Genomic DNA, 12,814 nt, shown 5'->3' with positions numbered 1-12,814 from the left:
GTCAGAATGGACTCCACGGCAGTGGGTTGGGCTGGGTTTCAATAAACACTGAGCCCCAGTCAAAACTCAGCGACGCCAGTGTGCCTTTCAGCTTTAAGGTGCTCCAGAGGCAATTTCTGTCTGTTTTATGAAACCATGCCTGACTGGTCTCTAATATTGGAAAAAAAGTCCAATCTCGCAGCTGTCCACACAGCACGTGAAATTTTCATGCTGAGAGAATGGCCGCATGAAAACAAGATACTAGAAAGCCTTTCTCGGGTCTCCAGCTATCATGGGCACTGTAGTGCTCTGAAGCATTACATAAAGAATCAAATCAAAGAAGTCTTTCTTCTCCTACGCACAGAAAAATTAAGATCTGGGGGGGTAGTGCAACAGCGCCACCTATGGCCAAAGAGGACTTTCCAAATTGCTGAAAAAATGCAACAAAATTAACTACCTGCATAGTGAGAAATGATTAAAAAAAAAAAAAAAAAAAACTCACTGCCATCAAGTCAGATCCGACTCAAAGTGACCCCTCCTTGGGTTTCCGAGGTGGCATCTCTACGGAAGTAGATTGCCCAGTCTTCCTTCCAAGAAGCAGCTGGGTTTGAATCGCCAGCCTTTTGGCTAGCAGTCAAATGCCTTAGGCACTATTCTACCAGAGCTCCCAAGAAATGATTCATAGAGCTTTTTAAATGGTAGTTCAGAGACCAGAACTAAGCACTTACTGAACTCTGCTTCAGTAGAAGGGGTGGCATTCAGTACTTAAATCTCAAGTGTCACTCCCCGGGACAGAAAAGACAGACGGAGACACTGAAACTACTCTCGGACCTGGAAGGGCTCTCAGGGCCCGGCTCAGCCCGTTCAGCTCACAGAGAGACAAGCTGACACGCAGGCACGGCGCTCGTCACCACGGGCCCAGAGCTCCCAACCCCAATCTCGTGCTCCGCATTATGCCAAGACCAGCCCACCTGCACCAACGACCAACCCCACGCTCAAAGAAGGTGCTTCCGTGTTTCTCAAACAGCAGGTGAGCTACATGTCATGAAAAACACCCAAAGGGCTGGTAACTACAAATCCTTCGACTGTACTGAAGCACAAAAAGAACAGTAGCCACATATAAAAACATCATGATGTGTTCAATAGCATTTCTTGTTCCATCCATTAAAAAAGTGATAAATATCAAATCTACATCCGTTCGGTTGACAGGCTTTGCTGCTGTTCGTTGTCGCAGAACTGATTCCAACGCCTGACGACCACGTGTGCAGAGCAGGACTGCCCCACACGGCTCCCAAGGCTGGGGCGTTTCAGGAGCAGATGCCCTGCCTGGCTTCCCAGCACTGCGGGTAAGTGCTTCAAGTCCTCTTCCCTTTCAGCGAGCAAGGCTATGGCATCTGCCTATCACATGTCGTCAGTGAGTCTTCCTCTAATCCTGATGCTGCATTCTTCTTCATATAGTCCAGCTTCCCAGGCTGTTTGCTCAGCATACAGATTGAGTGAGTATGGCGAAAGGATACAACCCTAATGCACTCCCTTCCTGGTTTTAAATCATGCAGTATCCCCTTGTTCTGTTCAAACAAAAGCCTCTTGGTCTATGCACAGGTTCCTCATGAGCACAATCAAGTGTTTTGGAATTCCCACTCTTCTCCATGTCATCCATAATTTGTTATGATCCACACAGTAGAATGCTTTTGCCTAGTCAATAAACCACAAGTAAACATGTTTCTGGTATTCTTTGCTTTCAGCCAAGATCCATCTAACATCAGCAATAATGACAGATCGTTAGCTGAGAATAAAATATTTGTGAACCTGCATAATTAACTCAACCTTGAAAGAGCAGAAAACGCCCTTTCCTCGGGGGCAGTCTGCTGGAAGCTCCGCAAACTGGACCTGCCGTGTCCAGAGCCCCTTGACCGGCAGCTCACGCTGCTCAGCTATTTCCCACTCGCTAGGACGGTAGCAGCGTCATTCATCGAGCACATCCTGCTTCCTGAGGCCTGCAAGCGGTCCAGGCCCTCTCCAAGGTGCGCGTCAGTCTGCGTCCACCACAACCCCATGAGGCAGGTACTGTTAGGACCATCCCCATTTTACAGCTAAGGAAACTGAGGCACAGGGAGGTCAAACAACTTGCTCTGGGTCATACTAATAGGAAATTACCTGTTTTTCTGATGTTTTGCTGTTGGCAGAGGGACCTGAGGTTTGCAGAAATCTAAGGGAGGGTGTGAAATACTTAGTGTGTCCGTCTTGGTCTCAGATAGTAGACGCTGTGACTTCCTGACACAGACTGAGGCTATCTTTATAAACTCATCTTGAAATTAGCATCCAAGAGAAGACAATACGCCTGCTCATGGTCTCGAGCCCGCCGGTGTACACTGCTACGCTACACGGCACATACACAGCATGTGTACACACACACGCACTGCCGCCCTCCACCGTCTCCAGGGCAGTCGAGTCATCAGCAGCCTGTGACAAGATCACAGTCGTCCCCCAGCTCTGCGCGGCTCCCCGGCGTCCCTCCCCACAGGCCGCCTTCAGCAGGCAAACGCTCTCAGAGTTCCGCACCGCGCAAAGCTGAACTAGACACTGCTGCAGACAGCGCTTTTCCAACTTCACACTTTGCTCACCAACATTCGGCAAGGGGTGGGGGGTTGAACCACGCCCTCCATGCCTGTCTAGTCTCGTAATCCCGACAGGAGATGAACGTCTCAATGGTCTTGAGTCTTCAAATCACAGCAGGAAGGCCCTGCAGAGCACACAGGGGACTGTCTCTGAAAGAGGAGACAGAAGCGCTCAGCCCCCGTGGACGTGGGGAGGTGTCAGCACCGGGCAGCCGACGATGAAACGGAAGACGCCGTGGCCTCATCCCAGAGTCAGTGTCCGTCACACGGAGCAGACGCTGAGTTCCGACAGAGCCGCCTCAAGTCAGAAACAAAGCAGGAAAGGAGGGTCAGGGACACGCCTACTTCCAACCTGCAGACTTGCTTGTCATTTCCCAGCGGGCTTCACTCTCTTCTCCAATAACTGAAGTCATTCTGCAGGGAGGCTGAGGAAGGCCAACGTACCTTCGAGAACTGTTCCAGTGGTTCAGAAAATGCATCTCGGCACTGCTAACGAGCCCAGCCTCAGGCTGTGTGGCTACTCACCTGGTTAGAAAGGCAGGCTCGGCAGTCTTTGCTGATGGTGGGAGATGCTGTCATCCAGGGAGAAAGTAGCTTAAAGCATCCCCCCGATCCAACACACAGTCACTACACTGGGCATTCTTGGGGGCTGAGGGGATGCCTAAAAACCGCATGGAGCAAAGAACGTCCAGCAGTTTTGTGTGTGGCCTTGAGCTCTGCCTTCTGTTATTAATGAACCATGAAAGGAAGTTCATTCACTGAGGGCCCAGAGATTCCAGTGCAACTCCAAATGCATCTGTAGGTCTGCCCCTCCAGAGGAGTTGGTCCATTTTTCACGGCTAGCAAATATAAGACAATCAGACTTCACCATTAAGAGAACATCATCAACCAGTCAAATAATAAACAGCCCCTGGGGCTGGCTTCATCCAATACACAGAAAAGACCCAGGCCTAGAGCCTCCACGTGGGTCCACCACGAATGTGCACGTGCACCAGAGATCCACAGCCGGTAATCCACTCACAGCATCTACAGCATCTAATGACAATGCATTAACAGTATGCACTGAAAACAGAAAAAACATCTGTCATAGTGGACTCAGCAGACTTTAACTACATTTAAAATCAGCCAGGCCTGACTCAGAAAGGGACAGTCATATATTACCTTCCTGCTGGCTCCCAAGACTGCAAGGGAGTCCAGGCCACAGGAACGGGCAAACTCACCTGGCCGGTGTCTGTTGGCAGCCTCGGCAGGGAGCGAGCCACCATGCAACTTTCTCGTCCCAGTCTTCCCACCGGTGCCACCGGGATAGTGAGAGATGACAGAGGCGGAGCACAAGCCTTCAAGAGCAGCTGGGCAAAAACAGACAAACAAGGACGGTTAGCAGCATTAGTGGCCCATCGCCCGCCCAGTGGTGACAAAGAAGAAGCGTTTGAAAGTGTGGCTTACTGGAAAACACCACTTATCCCCAAAACAAAGATTGCACCTAAACGTCACTGGTTTTGTTACAAACAGGAGCAGGATGGCTGTCTCTCGCCCCTGCCCACACAAAGGCTGGTAACACAGAGAACTCTCGCAACGCTCAAGGACTCACCGAGGGCCTGAGTGCACGTGTGACACGGGCCAGTGCCCTGGCCTGTCATTCCTTCCCTTAGCAGCGTGGTTAGTGCAGCCTGTGTGCCAGGCTGTCAGCCGGATTCGGCAGTTTAGAGACCTGCAGCAGAAAGTGCCCTGGTCTGAAGACATGGGGCAGAAACTCCTCCCAAGCGGGACCGGGGTGCCTCTCCACACCATGCACCTAAACACACCCGCTCCGTTGGTGGCTGTAACACCTGCAGGCATACAGGCGCGCCGTCTCTCACCCTGCTTCATCCTCACTTCTGAGGAACATCGTGACTGCACTTCCTCTGAGACAGATGCGTCTGTTCTTCCGGCAGCCCGTGGAACATTCAGTGTTCTTCGCCAGCTCCACAATTCAAAGGCATCAACTCTTTGGTCTTCCACTTTCATTGTCCAGCTCTCGCATGCACGTGAGGCAACTATGAAGACCATTTTGTTTGATTTCCGTTGCAGACTCTCCCTCATTATGTCATTCTGACCCGTATCTGACAGGGTTGACAGGTAGGCCTCTGTCACTAAGCTGTCAGCCAACCCCTGCTTGGTCCTCACTCATACAATGTTCATCCAGCCAGCTTCAGGGATTGTCCATGGCCCACTAGACAATGGTCCCACAGATAAGGGAGCTCAGCTCAGGCCACCACCTCCCGGCCCAGGAGACACAGCCTCTGAAGAGGGTCAACCCGTCAACACTACCTCCAGACGCAATCAGCTCACAGCAGACACGGTTCGTACATGGTGTTGTGGGGCCTACACAAACCTCTGTCCAGATAGATGCTGCAGGACCAGGAAAGTCGTCCTTTGGATGAGGTGTTCTTCCTTTTCTCGTTAATTGTTTAAATGGAGGTAGAGTTCCCGCCCTAAACCTCACCTTTTTGAAGTGCACAATACAGAGGTTTTTCGTATACTCAAGTTGTACAGCCACCACCACTAGCTCCAGGACGTTTCATCACCCCAGAGGGAAATCTGCACATAGCAAGGCACTCCGCAGCTCCGCTCCTCCACCCTGGCAACCATCCCACCCTCCCTGTCTCTGTGGGTCTGGTCCTCGGAACGTTTCCCATAAGGGGATCATACCACGTACGCCCTTTTGGGCTGGCTTCTTTCGACATCAGGTTTTCAAGGTCTTCCCCGCGGCAGCACGGATCAGGACTTCCCTCCTGTTTATGGCTGAAGAGCACTCCGCTGTGTGGATGGACGTGTCTTCCTCCAGTCACCAGCCAGTGTGTGCGTTAGGCTTTGGAGAAGGAGTGTCACGCTGCATCAGATGGGAAGGTGTTCCAAGCTCAGGGCAGGATGTGCTAAGAGACACAGCGACCAGGAGACGCGCCTGCCATGGGGGGAGCGCACTTCTGGGGACGTCTGCTAAACCACCGAGGTGGGGGTGAGGACCGGCTGTCGTGGCTGGCGCTGTCAGTCAGTTCTGACTCAAGGTGGCCCCACATGACAGAACAGAATTGCCCAATAGGGTTTCCTTGGCCGCAATCTTTACAGGCACAGGTCACCAGGTCTTTCTCGTGCAGAATCGCCAGTGAGTTCAAACCCCCACCCTTCAGTTTCCCCTGAACACTTAACCATTGCACCACCAGGGCTTCCCAAGTGAGGACTGAGTAGGATTCCTCCTCGAAGAAGCCGACAGCTTCATGAGGGAGGCCCACCTGTCAACAACTTCCGACGGAGGTCAGAACGATGTGATGAGGAAGGTCTGCCGCTGAGGCCCAAAAGAGCGGCACAGAACACACACTATGGGGTGGGCCCCGTGGGGGCAGCGGCAGACACGGTAGGGAGGCAGCCCCAAACAGAGCCCCCAACAACCTGTGCACAGCCAGCTGCTGCTCCCCTCTCGTCTTTTCCTTTTGTTCGTTGTGATGAAAATAGGTGTTTGAAATAATACACAGATTCAACAATGTCTATGTGTACAATTTGGTGACACTGTTCACGTTCTTCAGGCTGTACTGTTCTCACTCTCCTTCTCCAAATTATTCCATCCCCATGAACGCGAAGTCCCCAACGACCACTAAGACCTCCGGTTTCTGTGTACCTGCTGACTTCAGATCTGGGAGCTCATAGAGTATTTGTCCTTCTGTAGCTAACTGACTTTGCTCAGCATCACGTCGTCCAGGTCGGGCCACGCTGGGCCACGCATCCATACTTCATTGCTCTGTGAGGCTGAGCAGGCCACTGCGTGGATGGCCCACAGCTCGTGGGCCCATTCACCTGATGGCCACCTGGGCTGCTTCCACCTTTCGGCCTCCACGAACAGCGCTGCAACAGATGTGGGGGCACATGGGTCTGTTTCCATCATCGCTGCTTTTTTTTTTTTTTTTTTAAATCTTACTTTGATTTGTGTGAAGGTTTATGGAGCAAATTCATTTGCCACACAGCAGCTCATACACACAGTTTCACGTCCCTGACTGCGACTCCCCACAGCGTAGCAGCTCTCTGCCCGCCTGCTCCCTGCAGTTGCCTCTCCCTTCCCTCCCATGCACCCCACACCCTTTCTCTGTACAGCCAATCTCTGTTTTCTCTCGTTTCAAAGACAAGCCGTAACAATCTGTCATCTTCGCCGGACCCTCTCACCTGCGAGCCACAGGAAGTCGTTGACGGAACGGAGCAGCTCCACCGCCATGTGGTAGTGCACCAAGGAGTCCTGCAGCATCCCGGCCTGCAGGCACAAGTCGCCCACGTGCTTCCGCAGGCGGCCTTGGCATCGCTTCCGGTAGTGCCTGAAAGACAGAATGCAGGGGCGCTCCATCAGCCGCGCCTGGCCGCGGGCCCCCAGGCACACCAGCCACGCACTCCTCCCCGCCCTAACAACCCCAGGGAGGCAACTCGGGGCTCCACCACCGGAGGCCAGGCCTGGCAACGGGAGCGGGCTTCCTGCAGCCACGAAGTACTGCCGGGTCAGGTAACAGCAGCAGGTGAGCAGGGCTCCACCCTCCTAACCTCAGACCCGTCACACTGTTCAGAGAGATGCCGCCAGCTCCACGGCCTTTGCCAACAAAACCTTCCATCTTCCCTGTCTCGGCAGCAGCTTTCAAAGCGCTCTGGGAGGGAGAGGGCTCTTTTGAGACTACCACGAAGGCCGCTGACGCCTCAGCAGCTGGGAAACCGAGCAACAGACAGAGGTCTTCCTTTACCATTTTTAAATACTCCCAGGCTCTTGGACATGAAATTGCTTCAAAGGCCTGATTTTTCAAAGAGCAACAACACTGGCACTAACTGTTCCCTCAGCAAGTAAAACCTTCTTATCAAGGATAAAAAACCCCACGGGGGTCCCAAAGCTCTGCAGCGTCTCACTACATGAGTCCCAGTGACAGACCGCACAAGCTAATTCCTACCGGACAGAACACAACACACTCAACAAACAGCTTGTCCATCAGGAATACTGCTGCGACTGGGACCAGCACTGAAGTCAGAGTGAGAGAGAGGACAGGCAGCCTCAGACGGCCCTCCTAACCACAGGCAGCATCAAGATGGCTTCCCAGCAAACCTCCCTGGCACAACACGCCAAGTCCGCACTGGCCTCCTGGCCACTGAGACGCCCACTCACCCACTGGCATCTCTCCCTCCCACAGGCCCCGGCCTCCCAGACCCTCCCCTCTTCCCCCTCCCCTCCCCTCCTCCGGTGTGCGCACACACACACACAGACACTCTCTCTCTCTCTCTCACACACACACACACACACACATGCTCAGAGCCACTGCCCCTCCCCAAGCACACATCTGATTACAGCACACCCCCACCTCCACCAGACGGTTCCCCAACACGCCTCCAGGGAGGAGCCTGGTCTGTGGGCTTCCTCACCCAGGCCCCCTCGCCCCACTCCCTGCCCAGCTACTCAGCACCACCCCTCTGGAATCAGTTTCCCACGGCAGCCTTCTCTGTCCCCACCCTATGCACTTGGGGTGAGGGGCGAGGCGTCCCTGCTGTGTTCCCAGTACACTCCACACTTAAACAACTTCTGACCTTTGTTGTCTGTAGGCCTGAAAAAGGCCAAGACGCTAGGCCTGCCGGTCAGCTCAGCCTGCCCACCCCACCCCCAAGGCTCAACACACTAAACAAAACTCTTTCCAGGCCCTGCCCTCAACACAGGCAAACCCAGAACCCGGGGCCTTAGGCACTGCTGGCTGGAACCCTTCCCTGCCTCCCTCGGTCACCTGCAGCAAGCCACGGCCTGCAAACCCAGCCCCACCGGGCCCCCTGCCGGCCTCCCCAGCTGGCGGCACCCCTCCACTTGGAGCTCTGAGCTCCCACGGATAGCTTTTCATGGATTGCCTTCCCTCTGCCACCTTCCTTGCTCTTTCAGCTGGCCAACTCTGACTGTCCTCAGAACTTAATGCAGAACCCTCTTCCTTCAGGAAGTCTTCCCTGATAACGTCCTCCAACCTGGGCTGGGCTTCCGTCCACAACAACGCTTAGTGTGGTTACTCTCTGGCTATCTGTGTACCCCTCCACTGAGACCATGACCTCCCTGAGGAGGCAGAGACGAGAAGGGGGAAGGCGGAGCACATATGGAATCCCAGCCCGAGTCCCACGGGCTCTCACATACACCACCAGGAAAAAGAGAAGCTCCGTTTAACAGCTAAGAAAGTGTCCCTCTCAGACAGGAACCTGAGGTACCGGGCGGAGCTTTCTCACCATCTGATATGAAACAACAGTACAGAACAAGGTGAACCATCCAGAACCGCCGGGAATGGCACCGGGCTCCGGAGACACAGGAGAATGTCAGTGGCGATGAAGGTGGACAGGGTCAGCTCACTTCCTGACGTGAGCCTGCTCTAACAAGGAAGGGACGCAGCGTCCACACAGACACCCTCCTCCCCCGGCAGCACCGCCGAGGACTCAAACACGTGGCAACTCAGAACCGTTGTTGCCAAGCGCTCTCATGTCGATTCCAACAGAGAGCGACCCCATGTGACAGAGCAGGACCGCCCCACAGGGTTTCCTAGGCTGCAATCTTTCTCCCCTTGAAACCACCGAGGGGTTCAAACCACCAACCTTTCAGCTAGCAACTGAGCGCTTAACCGTCATGTCACCAGGACTCTGAACATTTCAGATGCTACTGTGACACCGGCCCGACAGGGTTGGGATTCGACTTTTGAGGAAGACTTTGCTCTTTCTAAAGACCTGCTGGACAGCAGCCTGCTTGAACTCTTCAAGGAGAGGCACGGCTACATCTTCACATTCACACGGACTTCACAGAGGTGCACCTCAGCGGCACAAAAGAGGGCACGGGAGAGTCTCGAGACCAGAAGGGACACTCACCACGATCAGAAGCAACTCAGCTTTAAAATGCGGCATTTTTACAAAAACTGCTACGCAGCACATTATGTCCATATCACAGACAGAAATTTGTCTTTTGAATCCTCCAAAAACAGTCATTGTTTCCCATATTGAGGTCATATGAGTCAACAAACTATATAAAATAGCTTTAAATTATATAAGAATGAATCTTAATACTTGAGGGAAATCTCCAAATAGTAGACAAACAAAGTTGTACCCCAGCTCTGCAGAAAGCACCTCATTTTTAGAATGCTGTGTCCCCAAGGCTGAGTGACCCAAGAGGATACACCAATCTGTTCTAATACTCCGGAAAGCACAGCAAGATATGGGCAACAGAATCAAAACTATTGTTAGCCCTGGTGGTGCAGTGGCTAAAGCGCTCAGCTGTGAACCAAAAGGTTGGCAGTTCAAACCCAATAGCTGCTATACAGCAGAAAGACTAGAGTGCTTCCATAAAGGTTACAGCTTTTTGAACACTGTGAGGCAGCTCTTCGTCAGGTCACCAGGAGTCAGGATTGACTCAAGGACAATGGGTTTTTCACGTGTGGATGGATGTAACAGTGCCGCATTTTTATTTATTTATTCATTCAGCAAGTGTTTATTGAATACGAAGCACTGCACTACAAGTACAACGAACAATTTGGTAAGGTACCTGATCTGTGGGGCCTTAGATGGCTCTGTGTGTGTATGTGATTTGGGTGAGACTTTAGGGAGCAAATTCATTTCCCACACAGCAGTTCACACACATTTTGTTTCATGACATTGACTGCAATTCCCCACATGTAACAGCTCTCTTCCCACTTCCTCCCTGGAGTTACCTCTTCCCTGGGTCCTTCTCTCCCACGCACTGCCGCCCCCTGAGCCATCTCCCTGTGCACACATTGCCCTTCTGTCCTCCCATGACTGATTGTTCTAAGGAGTGTATCTACCTGATGTAAACGTTCACCCCATACGTCCATCTACTGTTTGGCTGGAAGCCACAGGAGTAAGTTCAGTTCCAGACCTGAAGGGTAACTAGGGACCATAGTCTTTCAGGGGTGTCACCAGGCTCTATCAGACCAACACACCTGGTCTTTTTTTATGATTTTGAGTTTTGTCCCACATTTTTCTCCCACTCTAGCCAGGATCTCCCGCACCAATCCTCTTCCAAGTTGTTGACGGTGGTAGCCAGGCACCATCTGGTTCTTCTGGTCTCGTGGTCATATAGGCTGAGGAGTGTATGGTCTACCAGTCCCTTGGATTAATTATTTCCATGCATCTTTGGTTTTCTTCATTCTTCTTTGCTCTGGCCGAGGAGAGACCCATCGTTGCATATAGATGGCCGCTCACAAGCTTAAAGACCACAGTTACTGCTCACCAAAGTAGGATGCAGAACAATGTTTTTGTGTAATATGTTATGCCAATTGCACTTGATGTCTCCTGCAACAATGGTCCCAACCCCACAGGTCCAACTGCTCGCTCCCTCTGGGTAGCTGGCTGTGACCGAGAAGCCACCTGGACGTTCTTAAAGCTCAGACAAACACGCATGTGGAAACATCATCTGCCAACCTTACCCATGGTCACAGGCATGCTCCCCGCTGCCTAGACATACCTGATCACTCACCCTGTCCACCCATCTATCCACCTGTCCACCATCTATCCACCAAGCAAGAGCAGTGCTTGCCATCACCAGCCATGCAGCAGTACCACATATTTAATAAGCTACACATTTTTAACTCACTGCCTTCAAGTTCATTCTGATTCACAACGACCCCTCCTTGGGTTTCCGAGGCGGTACGTCTAAGGAAATAGATTGCCCGGTCTTTCATCTGAGGAGTGGCTGGTGGGTTTGAACCACCAGCCTTCTGGTTACCAGTCAAAATACTCAGGAAATCTTTGTTTTCAAGGGATAAAAAAACTTAAGTGCAAACTGCATATTAAAAAGAAAAATCTAGTATGAAGCCACAGTAGCAAATAAAGTTAACACCAAGTTCCATATAAAACTGTGTAATTAATCACACCCTCCAAAGCCGTGAGCAACAGAACTTAGTCACAAACACGTGAGTAGGCTCTAAGCACTCAAAGGGCAGGTGTCGTGCTGTTTCACTATTCCTACAACATAAATCACAAACACTGGCTTAAAAGAAAACGGAGCTCAAGAACTGACAGAAATAACTAAGAACCTGACGATCCCCACGTGTCAAGGCGATGGACACGACGCCCGTCTGCCCTGCAGCAGAGCTGGGGACTCAGAGGGAGAACCAGGCTCTGCCCACCTGAGCCCCAGACTACAGCCGCCCTCACAGGGTCTCTGCCTCCCTACACCCCAGACCATAGCAGCCCTCACAGGGTCCCTGCCTCCCTACACCCCAGACCATAGCAGCCCTCACGGGGTCCCTGCCTCTCTATACCCTACACTACAGCAGCCCTCACAGGGTCCCTGCCTCTCTATACCCTACACTACAGCAGCCCTCATGGGGTCTCTGCCTCCCTACACCCCAGACCATAGCAGCCCTCATGGGGTCCCTGCTTCCCTGTACCTGGGACTCTAGCAGCCCTCACAGGGCCCCTGCTCTGGACCTTGAAAATGGACCACTGCAACCTCTTATACTTGCCACAGTGATTGTTGTTGCCCAACCCCAGTTCGTATTAAAATCTTCCCTGAAGTTCAGCCTGTCTCACCTGACACAAGGCAAGTCATGAGTGAAAGTGCTCCTGTCTGGACCAGAACAGTCAGGAAGCTGCAGGGCCTCCTAGGTAGCATGGTGGAGGTAATGGCACACAGGGACGGAGCCCTCTTCCAATGAGTGAGAGGAAAGCGGGGGGCAAGAGTATAAAGTACTAGGCAGTTGAGGACTCCCCCTTTGGGCTGACCTCAGATGCTGGCAGTCCTAGGACATTCCTGTCAAGTAACATGGGCCCATCGGTAATGGACATCAAAAACCAAAAAAAAGACCAGTTTTCGTTGAGTCCATTCTGACTCATGGCAACCCTGTGCGTGTCAGAGCACACCTGCGCTCCGTGGGCTCTTCCGTGGGTCAGGGCACACCTGTGCTCCGTGGGCTCTCGGGTGTGTCAGCGCACACCTGTGCTCCGTGGGCTCTTCCGTGGGTCAGGGCACACCTGCGCTCCGTGGGCTCTTCCGTGGGTGGGTCAGGGCACAGCTGTGCTCGGTGGGCTCTTGGGTGTGTCAGGGCACACCTGTGCTCCGTGGGCTCTCCTGTGGGTCAGGGCACACCTGCGCTCCGTGGGCTCTTCCGTGGGTCAGGGCACACCTGCGCTCCGTGGGCTCGTGGGTGGGTCAGGGCACACCTGCGCTCCGTGGGCTCTCCCGTGAG

At 52.9% G+C, this 12,814-nt stretch overlaps 1 protein-coding gene across 1 annotated transcript in view; it reads right to left on the bottom strand.

Annotated features, from left to right (window-relative positions):
* TRAPPC9 (trafficking protein particle complex subunit 9) overlaps window positions 1-12,814 on the bottom strand; it is a 637,992-nt gene that overhangs the window by 619,905 nt on the left and 5,273 nt on the right. Inside the window, exons 3-4 of the mRNA XM_042780905.1 lie at window positions 6,792-6,937; window positions 3,818-3,946 (exon numbers count right to left, since the gene is read on the bottom strand). Of these exons, the coding sequence (XP_042636839.1) occupies window positions 3,818-3,946; window positions 6,792-6,937 (275 nt within the window). The remainder of the gene's footprint in view (window positions 1-3,817; window positions 3,947-6,791; window positions 6,938-12,814) is intronic.

Source organism: Orycteropus afer, unplaced genomic scaffold (assembly GCF_000298275.1).
Source record: "Orycteropus afer afer isolate SDZICR_OR568_19922 unplaced genomic scaffold, OryAfe1.0 scaffold00069, whole genome shotgun sequence".
Taxonomy (NCBI): Eukaryota; Metazoa; Chordata; class Mammalia; order Tubulidentata; family Orycteropodidae; genus Orycteropus; species Orycteropus afer.
This window is presented reverse-complemented; position numbering and strand designations above follow the sequence as displayed.